The sequence below is a fragment of the Xiphophorus couchianus genome, chromosome 17 (assembly GCF_001444195.1).
Source record: "Xiphophorus couchianus chromosome 17, X_couchianus-1.0, whole genome shotgun sequence".
Lineage (NCBI taxonomy): Eukaryota > Metazoa > Chordata > Actinopteri > Cyprinodontiformes > Poeciliidae > Xiphophorus > Xiphophorus couchianus.
In genome coordinates this window covers 3,889,538-3,907,567 of record NC_040244.1, presented here as the reverse complement: position 1 = coordinate 3,907,567, position 18,030 = coordinate 3,889,538, and the positions used below count along the sequence as shown (strand labels likewise).

At 38.0% G+C, this 18,030-nt stretch overlaps 1 protein-coding gene across 13 annotated transcripts in view; it reads right to left on the bottom strand.

Annotated features, from left to right (window-relative positions):
* cacna1c (calcium channel, voltage-dependent, L type, alpha 1C subunit) overlaps window positions 1-18,030 on the bottom strand; it is a 195,568-nt gene that overhangs the window by 118,385 nt on the left and 59,153 nt on the right. For all 13 annotated transcript variants that reach the window (XM_028044450.1, XM_028044461.1, XM_028044452.1 and 10 more), the window contains exons 2-3: window positions 16,349-16,778; window positions 8,819-8,924 (exon numbers count right to left, since the gene is read on the bottom strand). In XM_028044450.1, the coding sequence (XP_027900251.1) occupies window positions 8,819-8,924; window positions 16,349-16,778 (536 nt within the window). The remainder of the gene's footprint in view (window positions 1-8,818; window positions 8,925-16,348; window positions 16,779-18,030) is intronic.

Genomic DNA, 18,030 nt, shown 5'->3' with positions numbered 1-18,030 from the left:
AAAACAGCCTTCGCCCAGATGTAGAAATATGTGCTGACCATCGGTTTTTGTGCCAGAGTGTCTTCAAGAGCAAGAAGGCAGAAGGGAAAAAGACTCAGCTCCCAGACCAGATGGCTAAATGTCAGTGAATGCCACACAAACATGACTGCTAGTCCTCCCTAGAAGAGGCTGTACACTGTGTAACACTGCATCACCTAATAATTTAGCGAGTAAAAGAGCTGAGACATTTGCGCTATCTAATATGTCAGATATTTTGCTTATTGCTCCCAATCTGAGGACTTCCAAAGCACACACCTGACTGTAGTTCATCTTAAGAGATTTAAACCTAACTTTATTACTTTGCGTCCATAAAACTGGGAAAGAGAACAGAATAAACGCTGGTGAATTTACCATCAGGTCAGCTTTGTTCTTGGTTGTGTCAATGTTTCAAAAGTTTTCCCCCTTTTGTAGATTTCTTTGTCACACTTTATTTTTAATATCAGACATAGGAAGCCTGAATAAATACAAACTACAATTGTTTTTAAATTATATTTTTGTTCATTAAGGAAAAAAAACTGTCCAAACCAAAATGGCTCTGTTAAAGGGAAAAAAACTGCCTTTAAACATACTGTAACTGGTTGTTTCACTTTTTTGAGGGAACAACTGTCCTCGAGCTTTCACAATAACCGGCAAAACCTATTGCATCTTGACTGGTTTCAAGGTTAAACTTTGACTAGGCCACTCCATAGCAAATTTTTGTCTAATCAGTTCAGAGGTGGATTTGCTGATGAATAGCCCTGTCGTTCTTGAGCTTAAGTTCACAAACAGATGACCAGACGTTCTCCTGCTCACTGAAGATCCCTGAGAGTGAGCAGAGTTCAAGTTTTCCAGGTCCTGACGCATCAACGCAGCCATGTCTGTTGTCGGTATTAGTTTTAAAGGAAATGTTCAGGACACACGACTTTCAAGATTCAAGAGGTTTAATTATCAGAAAGTTTTCATATAATTGTTTCCCAGAAGTCTTGGAAATCATAATATTTTTTTGACAAGTTCAGCAGTGGTTCATGCCTTGGCTGAAATTTTTCCGCAGCATTTGTTTTTCTTTTCTTTTTAATTCACTGACGTTGGATCGTTCTGTTTGGTTCTTTTATGATCTCCAGCATGAGTTGTTTTTTATTTCACTGGAATCTCAAACCTTTCATGAAAATGGCTTTGTAGCCGATATATCATGTAGCGCTACTTAACATTGTTGAAATATGTATATTGTCATTCCTTACTGTACTGAAAAGATACTTTTCAAACATTCATGTAGCATTGATTTATTTATTTTTTTAAAGAGGGATTTATAATAGGCAGGTTGCTAAGCTTAAATTGCTTTGTTTGGTTTTGAGTACAACTGTTTTTCTCTAAATAGATCCAATATCAATTACTATCCCAGATGTGCAGAACAACTGTCTTTAATCCCATTCTGGTTGTCATTTCAGCAAACAATGAGAAGAATGCCTGACAGAAACAGGGACAATAAGACAGACGTCGCTCCCTCTGGTAAGCGTGACGGACAGAGACATTAGGTTCTCATCTCCCTCTGTGCTTTGTTTGAGCTGTAATATGGGTCGATGTGAGGCAGAGGGGGACACTTTTAGCTCAGTAAAAATATCCTGCTCTCTCTTTTTTGTCCTTCCCTCTTTCACTGATTTAACACCAGCACCTTCCAACATTTTGCCTTCAGGATATTTGAGGCTTCGGGCTGCATGCAGATGATCAAAAATGCAACCCTTCACTGCTAGCCTTTTACACACAGTCGTACAGTATTAATGAATAAGGCATTGGTTTGAACCTTGGCTAAAATCAATTATGTTTTCACAAGTTGACCTGATTTAACCCAGAGACCTCTTTGATGGTCTCTGGACTGTGAATAACATGTATTATGCACATGTTTAGCAAGAAAATGAAAAAAAAAAAACAAGGATAAAAAGTTTCAAAACTTGACTTTCTTCTCAAAAGATTGGAATAAATTTATATGGCTTTTGGTTGACAAGTCAAGTCATGATCAGAATCCTTTTAATAAAGACACAATGGATGCTTGCTTGTTTTCCATCTGGTAGCCAGCTGAAACGTCAAATTATTCTTAACTCTTAGTAAACAAAGTAGACTTATCTTGGAAGAAAGTCAGAAAATGGGTAACATGATCACAATACAATAAAACAAGCGAAACGGTGGCGGCAGTTGTTGCCATCACACGATCAGGAGGGAAAGGAATCAGCTTGAACAGCGGGCCAATCAGGTGAGTTCAGGGGAAATTTGGCCGTGGTTAGGGGCGGGTCTTAAAGTGTGGCACGATGGGAGGGGCAGAGGGAGAGAGGAAAATCATGCAAGCACCTCATAAGTTTTACGCTTTTTTTGCAGGCTAATAACTCGAAGTACCTCGTCACACAACAGCAGCAATTTGTCATCAACTTATTTTAATTCTGCTCTTATTATTGTTTTAACAGGTTTCATCGGCATGTCATCCCCACCTATAGTCTCGCTCCTCCACTTTGATGGGTTAGTTTTTCAGATAAAATTATTTTATGGGAACCATGAAATAATTAAAAACATATTTAAGTATCTGCACTGGCTATTATAAGTTTGCATTTCAATGATTTGATTACATATTTAATAAACTGACTATTTAAAAATTTACTTAAACATTTAATTAGACATTTATTTATTTCACAGCACATTTAATCAATCATTTAATGATGTGTTTGTTTAATTTTGTCTCCTGTAAGCCTTCACGTTTATGCAAATCTGTCCACTGTTTTCTCTCAAGAAAGGAAGTCGCTTCATAATTTTTAAACTATAATTCGCTGGGATGTAACATGGCTGATGTTGGTCAGACTTTAGTCAAGCAACCTACTAATTATATGCCACTAATTATATGTGTGGAAGACATGACACATGTTGCAGTAAATCACATCTGTTTACATATGACATAAGCACACACTGTCACACCCAGTAATCATAATTAGCAAATCCATGCTAAAATCTGAATATGCCTGCTTAAACTATCCACATATGCCACCACTAGCATAACTATTCACGCATGATTTCCACTGAGATCACTCAAATTCTGTCTCCAGCACAAGAGACCACAGAGCAAATTTGTTTAGATAAGAGCAAGTACGGATCATACCTCTGCATCTATAAATAGACATTCTTGGCAACTAGCAGAAGAGCACCCATAGAAACATGTTACCTTGAACCACAACAGAAATAAATAATGGGCGGATAGAAAAAATCAACTGAGACAGAGCCCAGCGCTTAGTTAAAAAGGTAACTTACAACATTACTCCATAAATACAAATCAGCTCTTGCTGCAATGAATGATGCTCTGTGGAATTTCTATAGTCATTTCACACAATAAAAAAGTACACAAAATATTTTTTTTCTTTTCTCAAAGAATATAAATGAAACATCATTGATGTTTGCTCATTTGTAGACAACCTATAAATATCTGTATCTCAGCTAGTACAAAATAACTTGTCTTTTTCATGTCTACTTTGTGGTGCATTTCTTAAAGAAGGAGGTTCATTGCCAAGAACAACTATCCATACCTCTGGATCAATTTCACATTTTGAAAGAATCACAACCACAAATTTCAATTCATTTTTTTAGTCTTTGAGTGATATATCAATACATAGTAGAGCTTAATTTTAGAGTGGAAAGAAAAGGATATATTAACAAAATCCAGTCTTAAAAAAAAAATATTGCGACCACTTGCTTTCAGAAATTACTTATTTAGCCCATTGATGCCTAGTTTCATTTCTGCTTTAATGCAGCCGTTCTATTAAGGTCTAAAAAGTTTGTTAGAGAATTTTAGTGAATGAAAAGCACAGTGAAGACCAATGAACACAGAGACAAGTTTGTCAGAACAATCTCAAGAGAGGTTTACAGCAAGGTTAAGTTATAAAACAATATCCTTATATGTGCTTGTCCACCTAAGCTGACAAGCCGGTCATGGAGAGTATTAATCAGGGAAGCAACAGATTAGATTAGATAAGATCAAAATTTATATTAATGTCTTGGAAGGGCCTAGTCAAAGCGCTGACCTTAACCTGAAATTAGAATTTGTGGCAAGACTTCAAAACCGATCTTCAGTGATGGTTTCCATCCAGTGTGACTGAGCTTGAGCTGTTTTCATGGAAGATTGGGCAAAAATTTGAGTCTCAGTTGTACCTTTTTAAAGCTGGTACTGAAGTAATATGCTTCCATACTTTGGTGGTTAGGTGAACTATAGATTCAGGGCTGATTCAGACAATTTTCAGATATTGTACAAATTTCCAACACACACTGTCAAAATAGCTTTGTCACCCTTGCATTTCAAAAGAAAATTTCTATTTGAGGTATAAATGTGTCTGTGTCCATGGCTCTGCCCTTCATCATTCAGTGTCTAATCAGGTTCATCGATCTGCTAATTGCTTGGCTATGACATCATTATTCTGTCGATTTCAAAGCATTCCTATCGACCTCACTAAGATAGATTGTGGAGAGTGACTGAAGGGAAGAAATGCAATGGAAGAAAGGGTCTGGAGAAAAAAGAAAGACCACAGTTTAGACAAACCGTTTTGAAGTGCAGCCCACATTTTCTCCCTGACAGAGAAGAGTTTTTTGCACTTTGGTTCCTACCTGCTTTTTCTCTCTGTAACCAAGTGCACATGAGGAGCATCACTACGGTTACCATTTCCATGACAACCTCTCCTGCTGCTATTATTGGGAATGTTGTCAAGGAGACAAAGCAGCGCATTATGGGATGCAGACTGAAATAGAAATCTTGTACAGGAAGCAATTCAACAGATCTCTGGTGTTGCATAAGAGACTTTTTATAAATATAAGGAGGGCTGTCATTAATCAAATATACTGCAGGGTTGGAGGTAAATAAAACCTCATTGCCAGGATACTAAACCACAGTCATGATGCTGATCTTTTTATCTTTCTCAGATCTAGCAAAACAAGAGATATTAAAATTCAACAAATACCAAAAACACTGATTGACAAGTGACCTGAAATAAGATCTTTCTTTCAGAGCGTTATTTGAAGCTTCAGGGCTTACATGATGGGAATTTAATGAGCTGCCTTGCAGTTTTCAACATTTTGATGCAAAGATGAGAAGTAATAAGTGTGCTGAAAATAAAAATATCAATATATTTCCTTCTTACGACATTATAAATTCACAGATTATTGAAACACTATGTACCCCTTACAGATTGTTCTGTTTGTACTTTCTTTCCTCTATCAAATAAATTTGAATGTGAAAGATAACTTCAGTGAGCAGAAAATATCAACCAAACAAACATGATAGTACGTACAATATGTCACCTTTGTGTAATCATGAAATGATTGTGATAAGTCACATTTTTTCTCTTCAAATAAGCTAAAAGATCTCACAAAGCAATTTATTATGGACAGATCTAAAGAAAAAAACAATGGGTGAGAAACAACGTAACTGACATCTATAAATCTGGAAAGAGTTACCAAGACATTTTTTGTTGTTGAAGACTTTAGCAAACCCCATTAAGAGCCATTATCCACAAATCCACAAAGGGATAAAACATGTAATAGCGGTGAACTTCCCAGAGAGCTTGACCTACCAAAGTCACTCCACAACAAATAACTTTGGTAGCTCCTTTATTGGCAATGCATTACAGAGCTCACAAGAGTCCAGAAAAACATCCTAGGTACTTCAGACATCACTTGAGTCAGTGGAAGTCTGTTTATGATTCAACAAGAAAGAACAACTTTTGGAAATTAGACTTTGAACTAACCAAATAATCCGTCAACAGTGATGTAAAAGACCCATTGCCAGCTATGCTTGATGCAACCAAGAGTGGCACAACCATTTATAAAGATTAGGGGCCAATTTATTTTCACACATGGCCAGCTTCTATCCTTCTTCATGTGATAATTGAAAACATCATTCGAGAACTGCTTTTGTTTACTTCTGTTATAACCGCTGATCTTACACATTTAAATTTGACAAAAAAGCAAAAACGAAAGAAATCTATGAAGGAGAAAACACATTTTACTGCACTGTACCTAGACTGTCACCGGGTATTAATGTTGCGAAAACAGCAACTATAGACTCAGAAAAAACACACTATGGTTTTTATAGATGTATGTAATGACAAAAAAGTCCCTTTAAATTAACAAAGACAAACAAATGTTTTCTTGAAGTCTCTTAACTTGTAAGCATTTTGCAGCAACTTAATGATGTGCGCTGCAAATCCGGAAATGTTATCAGATGACGATGCTTAAAACTTCTCCATTTCAAACGCTGCCTGTCTGGCACCCAGACAGATGCTTAGATCAACCGCATAGTTAAGCCTCTGCCCCATCTATCTTCACATTGCTTCCTGTATGTGTGAAGGTTATAAAACTAATTAGCCACAGCTGTGGTGGCGGTGAGTGGCTTATACGTAGGGATCCGAATGTGCATTCTGTATATGTTAACTTAAGGAGTCTTAAATTCTTTGTCTAAGGTAAAAAAAAATAGCCCACCAAAAACAAATGTTATGAGATAAGGTTATATTTTAAAAGAAGGGTTTTAATTACTTTAGCCAATAATTATACATATTAATAATCCCCACTATTTGGCACACTTGTGGAACAAATTGTCTATTTTATCCAGGGTCTTGGATCCTCTTATATTTTTGGATGTCTCTTCTCTGCCTACCTCAAAGATTTGTTGTAGGATTTAAATTCTAAACGAGTTCATGATGCCATGCATTCTAATGAGGTTCCCAGGGCCTTTAGGAGTGAGACAGACCCACAACATCTCAGATCCTCTACCACATCCTTGGTTTACTTCAGATACATCTGAGTGTTTATTGCCAGAAACCTCAATTTTTGTCTCACCTGACCAAAGCACATGGTTCCAGTTAAAGTCCCAGTGAACTTTAGCAAACATTAGCACATTTATCTTTTTAATGGTAAGACAAGACAGGCTTTTTTCTTGCCTTGCTCTCAATCAGTTTGAATTTAAATGCCATCTAATGGATATTATAGAAAAATCTCCTTCAGTTGATTTACTCTGACTCATATACCTGCTCTCAAACTTCAAAACAGAACAGAAGAGGGGCAGGTTTGGTTATTAATTTAGTCAAATAGATAAAAACGACGACTGTGCTCTTGATAATACTATTCAGGCTTTATCCAGTAGTAGACAACTTGGATAAAGTCGCAGAGTGCAGCATGAGGGATTAAAAATGAGCAAAATGTGTCAAAATGATCCTCCTTTCAAAAGAAGCAAAGACATAAACAGTCAGAGTGATGGCTCCTTCACTTAATCAGAGAGATAAATGTCCAACTTTTTCTAAAACACATACAGCGGCACATTGATCACAAAAACATGAATCCTACACAGTGATGTATAAAGATTTGATACAATAACCTCCACCTGAACAATAAAGTAATAAATAAAACGTACTCAACGTTTCCTCAGTTATATCTGATGAAATACAAATGCACTTAATTTTTAATAAATCAATCAATGAAAATGGCATTCCTCACTAAGAAGTTGTGAAAATTGAAAAAAAAAAAAAAAAACTGGCATCAGAACAAAGTAACTGAAATATTAAAAGAAATTAGGTAAGTAAAGTAAATCTAAAGTAAATAAGTAAATTTCTTTCTGTAATATTAGCCTAGACAATCAGTAGGAAACTTATTTCGATACACAAAGAATTCAAGGAAAAAGGCATTTAGAATAGTTGCCGTTTTTGTGAAATTAAAATTTTCTAAGTTGTCTTGAAGAAAACAACAGCTCCACAATAAATAACTATTTTAATATTTGATGTCAATGTGACATTACTAGCAACGCATCATTTAACAAATTACTGACTAGTCAGTGGTGGCTATTCGCAGACTGGATGGGAAATGAGCACCATAAATACAGCCCACGTACCTGTCTATTACACTAACACGTTGCATCAAACTGCACAACCAGCAGCTGTCTGTCAGGTTCATAATCACAGCTTTTATAAAGCAACTGCTTGTTTGGCAGCTAGTGTCAGAACATCGGAATTCATATATTTGTACGGATGTCCTAAAAATATGATATAAGAATTATAGTCTGTCACAAGTATAAATGCTGAAGAGATGTACATGCTAGTAGTAATTTGAAGTGACAAACATGCCAGTTTAACATGCTGGGTAAGTAGTTTACCCAGTAGTTTAGGTTTCTATCTATCGGTCTGTCTGTAATGGTGTAATGGTGAGCCTTCCTTCTAAATTAGTAATACAGCACAGGTACTTGTTCAGCCCTTCTCATAAATTGTATCTAATTAGACAATTAAAGCAAGTGAAATCAGCACTACACAAGAGCTCACAGCTGATCTTCTTTCATCCAAGCAAAAAGCAATTCAAGTTCAGTATAACTGAACCGCTCTAATTACCTCCACACCCTAATATGAGCAATCAAGGCTAAACAATTCTGTAATTCTGAACTAGTGTCATTCAGGTGGGATTTTCTTTCTTGCTCTCTTCTAGTTCCGTGTTAATTCCCATCAAAATGCAATGATTTCTCTGCATCTTCTAACAACATCTTTTGTGCATGAATGTATTATAAAGACAGGTAATATAAATGCCATAGAGAGACTGGCTTGTCACAAACAAGTCATATATAGCAAACCCCAAGAAAAACAAAGAAGATGCATCATCATTCTCTGTCAAGTCAAAGTCAAATGTGTTTTGGCAAAGTAAACCCAGCAGATAGAGCAAAGAAAAACAAATAGTGGCAGCAAATGTGAAACCAAACATTTGCTAACAGCAGCTCAGAAAACCGATAGAATGATATGCTGCTTACCAGGTTGGAGTTGGTGGCATTCGAGTCATCCTCAGGGAAGGGGATGTAGACGGCTAAGGCCACACAATTAGCAAAGATGGTCATCAGGATGATGATCTCAAATGGTCTGAGTGGAGAGTTAAGGAAAAGTGAAGTGCAAGACAAAATGTTTACGAACCATTCAAAACATAGATCCATCCATTCATCTATGCAGCTTAATCCGAAAATCCCAGTGAGTCAAGAGACAGGAGGGAAATTGATTCGCTTGGTGGTTCGTACCCAACAGGCATCATGATCAGTTATAAGAACCACATTGACTGACTCCATTTGATCAATGAAGACCTCTTTTCTGAGGTCTTCATCTATAATTCTAAATTCATCCACCCTACAGACGAATCCACTTTGTCAGAGATGGGGTCGGACCTTATACAGCACAATTTGTTTCATGACAAACCAGAGCAGTGCCAGGATTATATGTTCTACCCCACCATTTTTCATCAGCAAGACACAAAGATACTTGAAGTCCCCTGCTGAAAGTAAACAGACGGAGCAGTCTACGTTTTTTTCCCAGTTGAGGACAGTGATCTCAACACTGAGAGGAGCTGACGGTCATTCTCACCATTTTCCCATTTGGCACACCCTTTTTCTGTGAGGCTGAGAAGCATGAAGTATGTTCCCTTTGATAGATGAAACACAGTCTTCAGTCCCTTTTCTTAAAGATTGTGACCGCCACACCGATCTGCTACTCTGCAGGTGCAGCCCCAGGCCTAAGTGCAATATTAAAGAGGTCTTTCAACCATGACAGCTCCACAATGTCCAAAGTCAAGATGTGGAAAACTCAACTTTTCCCTTTAATTTATTAAAGTTGATTCCTTTTTAGAGATATTCTTTACCCTAGAATCTTCTTTTACAATTCTGGTTTTAGATCTTTTTCACAGAAATGGCTCTTGTTAGTCACTAAAGAACTATTACACATTTACACAAGAAAAGGTATTCACAGCCAAGAAAGCAATGTTCCTCTGCTTAGGGAGATCAAAGCTCTTCAGCTTGTCTTTTAGTGAACAATAAGACACTTAGAGTAACTTTGGAATCTCTTGAAGTGTGTGGGCGGGGGATCTCAGAGACAACGCATGTCCTAATATGGGTGCGACAAGGAGCAGGCCTGTCGCGTGGAAGACAGGATGCAGACAGAGAGAGAGAGAGAGAAAGGGAGAGGCCACGATGGAATGAGAGGAGAGACGTAGGGTTTTTATTTGGAGCGATCCTTGAGAGGGGAGTGACCTCATTATTTCAGGCCTCTGAGAGAAAGGGAGAGTGGAGAGTGAAGAGATGGAGACAGAGAAAGGGAGAGAATGTGAACGAGAGATGGAGGAGGTCTGGTTTTCATCAACACAACTACAAACTGCCACCATCGTCTACTCCTGTGTTCTGTTTTTGCCCCGTCTTTATCTCCCTTTCTACTCTATCCTCCTGTCTGTTCTACCTACACAACAGTTTTTATTTTCTCTCATGTAGAATTTGCCCAGACTCAGGATGGCGTACGAAGTAAGCAGCAAATTACAGTCGAGCTTTGAGGTCAGATGATATGGTTTAAACAAATCAAATTCCTGAGGAAATTTTCAATTATGATTAGTCTAAGGTTAGACTTTAAAACTCCGATCACATTATTAAGGTATTTTGGCAATAGGAACCTCTTTCATTAACATCCTAAATGCTCTACCTAAGTCATGTCTGAGCTGCCACTGGCCACTCATACTTTACAAAAGAATATACTGCATAGCTGTAAGCTTTCAGAAATGAAGTCAGCAGTGCAGAACAACAAAAGGTGACATCAGAACAAAGCATTCAACTTGATTTTTTTTTCTTTTTAATGGTTCCCTGCACTCTATCATACATGGTTTTATACTGTCCTGCATGTTTTAAGCATTTCACTGTATCCGCACACATGAAGGGGTGATTGTCAGGCTTCTGCTGAGCAGTTTCAGACATGATAAGGAGGTAATGTCATCATTTCATTACCACCACAGGTGTGCTGGAGCGTGGACATGTCCAAAACCTTTTATTCATTTTCCAAAATTTGGTTGGGTTTTGGTCCCTAGGAGGTGATATAAGCTTGATTTCAGTGATGACAAGCCTTTCTTTTTCCAAAGAGGGAGATGTCGCTAGACACATCACACTACCTTTATTGAAAGCAGTTTGGCATTGGCAGAGAGGATTTGGCAAAGTTTTTATGGGCCCAACCCACATACTTAGCTCTGCTATTCAATCCACACATGGATTTTCTTAAGACATGTGGCATCATTTAAGGGAAAACAAACATGTTGTTAAATAGTACTGGATTTATTGCCAAGCAACATTGTTACAATGAAGAAAAAAATTCAACTAAACACAAATTTATTTCTTCCTAGATCAGACACAGAGAAGAATTTATATTTATTTTATTAGACAACAGCTTAAATGGCAGCCAGGTGACCAGGATGATTGGAGATTGAAGCTGGCTAACATAGCTGCTAGCTAGGTGTCAGAGAATAATAAAACTACATGATTTAGAATTGCCCTTTCTTTTATATGTTCCTATTATAGCAAGGTGGGTTATTGCACCTACACAAAGCAAGTACACCCATAGATTAAGCAGGTTGTACTTTTGTTTTTGCCTCACTCCAAAGCCACTTCCCTTGTTCCAGGTGGATTTCCCAAAAGTGTCCATGAATAAATAGTACTTGCAGAAAAATCTTATTTCAGAAGACAAATCTAAAAGCTTCAACACCTAGCTCTACATTTCTTAACAACCTAGCAATAATGCTTAATGGCTCCCAAAGGCTATGTCAATTGCCATATATAGTTCTAATGAGAGTTTTGAACATCTAAGCTAAGGTAGACTCAGAATGTGATATAAAAAAACACATTTAAAAAAACCTGTCCTCCCTCCAAGTCAAGTTTTTGTTCACGTTTCATTAGTTTTGTAGTGAACATTTTTTTTATGGTTCTTTATGCTCTTATCGCAGGTTTTTTAAACATTGTTTATTGTAAGTTTGTAATAACTTTGCCTTTTCAGAAGATTAGTGTACTTAAAAAATCTAATTATTTATGTATTTAGTCGCTGGAGCAACTCTGTGTGGTCTTCCAAAGAGATTAACTATAGTGTTTGATTTCTTACAGTCGGTTTAGGATCAGCTCTGCAGTCACAAAAGAAAAAAATGTTTTTCTAAATGTAGTTTATATTTGGATTAAGAACTGACCTTTCATCACTTTCAACCACATGATCATTCAGCCTGGGATCAAGACGCATTTGAGGTCAATCACTCGCTCTTGAACCGAGGCCTCATCAAACTAACTTCGGAAATGTTGAGATCCTCTGAAACACAAGTCTGTGACTCACTCTGGGTTTCTGACCCATAATTTAAAAAAAAACCCTGGAGGTCCGCTTCCATCAACATGACAATAAATCTTCTGGCTGCTGTAGTGTTGAGAGCAAAACATTAGAGGCCTAACCGAGGGATCAAATCAAGTAGCAAGACTGAAATCAGCAGTGTGTCTTCAACAGCATGGGAAAAAAAAGGCATGAGGCTGAGTGTCATACTGTTTCTTCTGCGTCTTACTGTAGCAAATCTGAAATGAAAATTCAGGTGCTTTTCACTGTTAAGCCCATACAACATAATATTTCCTCTCTAATACTTTTTAGAACTTAACATAAACATTATGCTAAGCATCTCAAGCAGCCAGCTGTATATACTCAAGACATATTTTCCCAGTGGGATTGCATCCAGACACAAACACCAAGAAGCTGTTTCACAGATACAGCAAGTGGCTTCCATAAACACCTCATGCTTCACTCAGTAGCACAGATAATCTCACCAGAACCCAATAAGTAAGCTCAGATATACTGATGTTGCCAACATTTTATGATGATATTTTAGTGCACATATTACATAGGTAATGCGTGTAAATGACATATATATTTGTAAGTAATTTATTTACACATAAATACAATATATCGGCAAAAGTAGTTGCTCGTCTATCTTCACACATAGGAAGTTGAGTGACATTGTTGAGAATAAATAAATTCTGTGTTTTCCTTCTATTTCTTTTAGCTAGTTGCTAAGCTAAACCTACAGGAAATGACATGCAAAGGAGAGCTCTGCTTAGAGGAAATGGCACACTAGGGCATAGCTCAGAGAGACGAAGGGAATGGAAAACCCTTGCGGGATGCCATTTGACTGTTAGCTCTTAAAGGTAGCATGTCAGAATGGACCAGCTGTATTTTGGTACAATAAATGGAATTCATGAATTCAGCTCACTGACTCTTCTTCAACCTCATACATCACAAACTCAGCGTGGAGAACGGTTAATTCTCCTAAACATTCAGTATGGTGTTGGCCCACTTCATGCAGCTATAGCCAATCCAACTTTCCTGGGGGGGCTTTCTGTGAAATTTAAGAGTGCATTTGTGGGAATGTTTCATGATTCTTCCATTAGCACACATGTGAGATCAGACACAGATTTTTTTTTTCTCTTGTTCTTTTTTTTATCCCAAAGGTTTTCTGTCAGGGTGAGGTCAGTACTCTCTGCGTACCAGTGAAGTTCTGCTTCCACCCAAAAGTAGCTCATCCATGTCTTCACAGATCTTGTTTTGAGTGAGAAACTCCCAAACAAAGCTCAGAGCAGGACATTGTTCAGAATGTATTGGTGTGCTGCAGCACTAAGAGTTCCTTTCCCTGGAGCTAAGGGGCCAAGCACAACTCCTGAAAAACAGGCCCACACCTTAATCATTTCCCGACCAAACTTTACATTTCACACAGTGCAGTTGGGCAATTGCCGTTCTCCAATCAACTGCCAAACCCAGACGTATTTACTGGATTTCCAGACAGAGTCATGACTCATCACTCCAGAGAACCCATCTCCACTACTCTAGACTCCAGAGGGGGCATGCTTTACACCACTGGATCCAACACTTATGTTGACTTGGTGATGTAAGACTTGGATGCAACGACTCGGTCATGAAAATCCATTTCATGAAACTTTCCATGCCCTGTTTGCGCTAATCTGAAGGCCACATGAAGTTTAGAGGTCTGTAACTATTGACTCTGCAGAAAGTTTGTAACCTCTGCACATTATGTGTCTCACCAAATAGCTCCCTCGTCTTTTGTGAACTTTAACACTTCTGATGCCAACTAAGGCCTGTAGAGTCCTAAACAAAGTTTTTTTTGTTTTTTTTTACAGTTTGTTGGGGATTTTTACATTTTGAAGTTAGATTCAAATAATTAGCCAAGTGATTTTTATGTGTTTCCGATTGTTTGTTTGCAGCTATTGCTCTTAAACCATATCTTGATTACACAATGGAAGATTAATATAAACATGGCAATTAATTATATATCTTTGTTTTAGTTTTAGATTTAAAAGCAAAGACTAAATTCTTCTGTTTATATTGGGAAGGAGATGAGCCCCTTAAGAAATGAGATGTCAGAGGAAATTTTTAGGTGACCTGAAAATTTAAAATAGTAAATAGTAGCATTAACCAGCTCCATACATTATACTAATGTATTATGATCAGCTTTTACTGGCTGCACACAGCTTTTGTTGTACCATATGACAACTTTTCAGTGGATAATAAGAAGGACAAAATATGATGGCTAACATGTTGGTTAGTACAGGTGAATTTAAACGCAGCACGTTTGTGTCGCTCTTTTTTCCTTTCACATCTTTCGGGCTTCATCACTTTTCTTGTCGTCTTCTTTCATCTCTGCCTTTGGTTATGTGTGAATAAATGATTCCGGGAGTTGTAAATGATCCAGAGACTGATATTTCATTGGGTTTGACTGCTCAAGTGACCCTCGAGGTTTATTGATTTTCTATTCCATAAAATATTTATTTATTTATTTATTTATTTATTTTTTAGATCCACTGTTGCAAAAGGTGACCGGTGAGGGAAAATATCCATATTTTCAGTCTTATAGTGCTCAAGCACATTAGCATACTTAAAAATATATCACTGATCCCATGGGAGGATACTTTATTTTTAGAAATATATGTCTAATTTGCGAAGGTGTAGTGAGACAGGATTCAGAACATCAAACATTATGCAGGACTAAATTGGACAGAGCAAGGTTTTTATTGCGCTTTGATATATTTCCTGTTTTGCGAGAATGTCACAAATAATTACGCAATCATTTATTATAAACAAATTTCTTGCCACAGATAATTCCCCCCTGTTGTGTAAGAGAGAGAGCCATAACAAGAAAAAAAATCATAAATTAAATGCTGAAAATTTATCTCATAATGCACTCCTATTTTCCTATTTTGTTACATTCAGTGTAATGTATTATTTACTTAATGCAGCACTCAACAAAAGCAATTAAAAGGTATCTTTTCGAATGCTAATTTACCAGTTTCCCCCTTCACTTCCCTTGGTTATAACATTGCCTCCCTACCTCCCTTCACTGATTGTTTGCCCTCCACCTGCCATATAATTTTTCTTGTTTACCCTCCATCCCAATCTCCCTCAAGCCTCCTCGGCTTCTCCACTCCATTATCTCTCCTGTCAACATCCACGTCCTGCCCACATCCCTGCCCTTCTCATTTCCCTGACGCCTCCTTTTCCTCTCCTCCTGTCCCTCCGAGGTCAATTTGTAGCTATGCTGCTCCAGAGGCGACGCTGATGGTGACCCCGCGCCCAGTATTGATTACTTCGATTGTGACACTGATCGTTTCCACCTCCCTTGGCTTCTCCTATTATTCATCACCCCGAGGCTAGATCAGGCCATTGTGATTTAGAGCTTAAAAATAAAAAGAAAGAAATAGGATGTGCGTGGACAGAGAAAGAGGGATGATAGGATGAGAAAAAAGGAGTGATTAAATGATTAAAAAGAAAAGTTAAGAAATGAACAAAGGCAGATAATTAGATGGGAGAAAGTCACTCTTATTATGAAATAAATGAGATGGGTTTGATTGTTTTGAGTCCAACATTATCATCTGTAGTGAAAGATACAACAGTCTCTGAGGTTTCAAACTGTTCCTTGTTCTAAGGTGCTTTAAAACAAGAAATAACGCAACAGGCATGTAGGTCAACCAATCCACCTCAAAAAACACTTTTAAAATTTTCAGCAGCATGAATCTGGCCCAGTTTGTAAGTGTTGTCTATCTAGTCACATTTGTCAAAAGTGTGCAAACATAATGTATCTGTCTGGGAAAAAACTGTGGGGAAAAGTAAATCAAGCATTTCTTTTCTGTATAAGTTGTAACTGTAAGTATATTTAGGCAACTAAGAAAAAATGGTTTGTTCCCATTGCTGATTTACATTGTGCTGATTTCTGTGGGACTTGATGCTGCCTGAAAAAAACTACACATCGTCTCACACAAGCATAGACCTTAAACTGCTTCAACTGTTGCCATAAACAACCACAAACTTAAATGTATGTTGTGCTAGATCAGCACAGTGCAGTGTTTTGGGGTAACCATGCCTCTCATAAAGCTTGTGTAAAAAGAAGCTTTATAGAGCCGCATTCAAAGCAGAGATTAAAAATAATCTATTATTGATGTTTGGTTAAAGGATACTTCCACTCCACGATGCTGATGCACGCCCGGCGGATGGGGTTCTTGAGTGTGAGACAAAGCAGGGCCCGCGGCGGCCTTGTGGCTGTCGTTGTGGTTTGTTTCTTGGGTTTAGAAGCGTAGTGTTGTCTCTTCCTTTGCGTGGAGCTGGCTGTGGAAATGGGGCCGCCCCCGCCCGACCCAAGCCCCGCCCCTCCGCCTGACGCAGCATTGCCCATCATCTTCGCCTGCCGCGCGGCGTCAATGGCCGCTTGCCAGCTCAGGGCTGCTCCCGGGGTGGGAATGTGCTCCGGTGCAAGGCCAACCACACCCACCCCACGGTTGACCCCTCCTCCCCCGCCGCTGTGGTCGCCATGGTTACCGCCTCCTCTGTGCTCGTTCGTCAAGCCAACTGGAGGAGGCCGAGGAAGGGGAGGGGGAGAGTAGTCGGAGCCTACAGTGGAGAAAAATAGAGACAAACATCAAGTTAGAAAATCATGCACCTTATTTATCAATAAATCAGTAGATCACTTCCCTCAGTAACCTGCTGGCACCCGCATTAATTAAAGAGATTACGCATGGCTTCTTAAAGATGACATAGTGTCCTAATTTTCTGTTTGGTAGGTTAATTCGAATGCTGCAAGTGTCTCAGCTGTTACTGAATCCTGCATATTTTAATGTCCTTGAAGAACAGGCCAGATGCACATGTCCTCCCATGAGTACTGCAAGTACAACAGAGCTAATTATGCTGTGTTTAGCTCTTAACCATTCATCTGGGCTCTGAGTTTTCATCAGGCTGAACTTTAAAGACAAAACATAAAACAAAGCACAACACGGGCAGTTTTACCGTCCCTGTGGTTTGGAGCAATCATTTTAGATACACAGAGGAAAATTTTCTCACGTTCTCTGCTTTGAAATGGGATAATTTATTTTGATCTTATCTCAATACTTTCCCAAATTTATAATACGAAAGGTTTACTGTGACTTGGAAGTCAGAAGGTTACAGCCCTCTTCACTTAGCTTCACAAAAAAAAATCCCCCAAAAACAATCATGTCCTTATTTTCATTTATACAGAAATCTCACTAGAAACGAAAAAAGTGAAATGCATATGACGTAAATGCAAAACAATCTACACTGCTCAAAAAAATAAAGGGAACACTTAAACAGGTGTTTAACACTTAAAGTGTTCCCTTTATTTTTTTGAGCAGTATATTAACCAGTTGGTTTCTGTTTTACTTCAACATTTATTTATATCACACAGCACTTCGATAATCTCTTGTCAATTTAGTTTTGTTTCCTTTATTGATAATCTTCGATGGATATTGCTTTTAAAAGAACAGGCAGCCAATTTACCAGACATCAAAACAGACACCGGGAAATGCTCAGATAGGCAGTATTCTAAAAACACAGCATTGTCCTTTTGGTACAGCAAACCTTCATCCAGATAAAAAAGATGATATTCTCCCTCTAAGGCTTTATTGAATAAGGCATACTATCATCCTGTCTGATACACAGAGCCTATTGGTAAACAGAGATTTACCATTTAGCTTCTATTTGTTTGTAGTTCCCATCACTTTGTTCCTGTCCTTCAAAGATAGGTTACGCCAGAGAGCAAGATAATACCGGCTCAAAAAAAAGGAGCTTTTTTTTGTACCTGTCAGCCTTAAATTACCTATAAGTACATCTTCCATGTGCTTAAAATTGT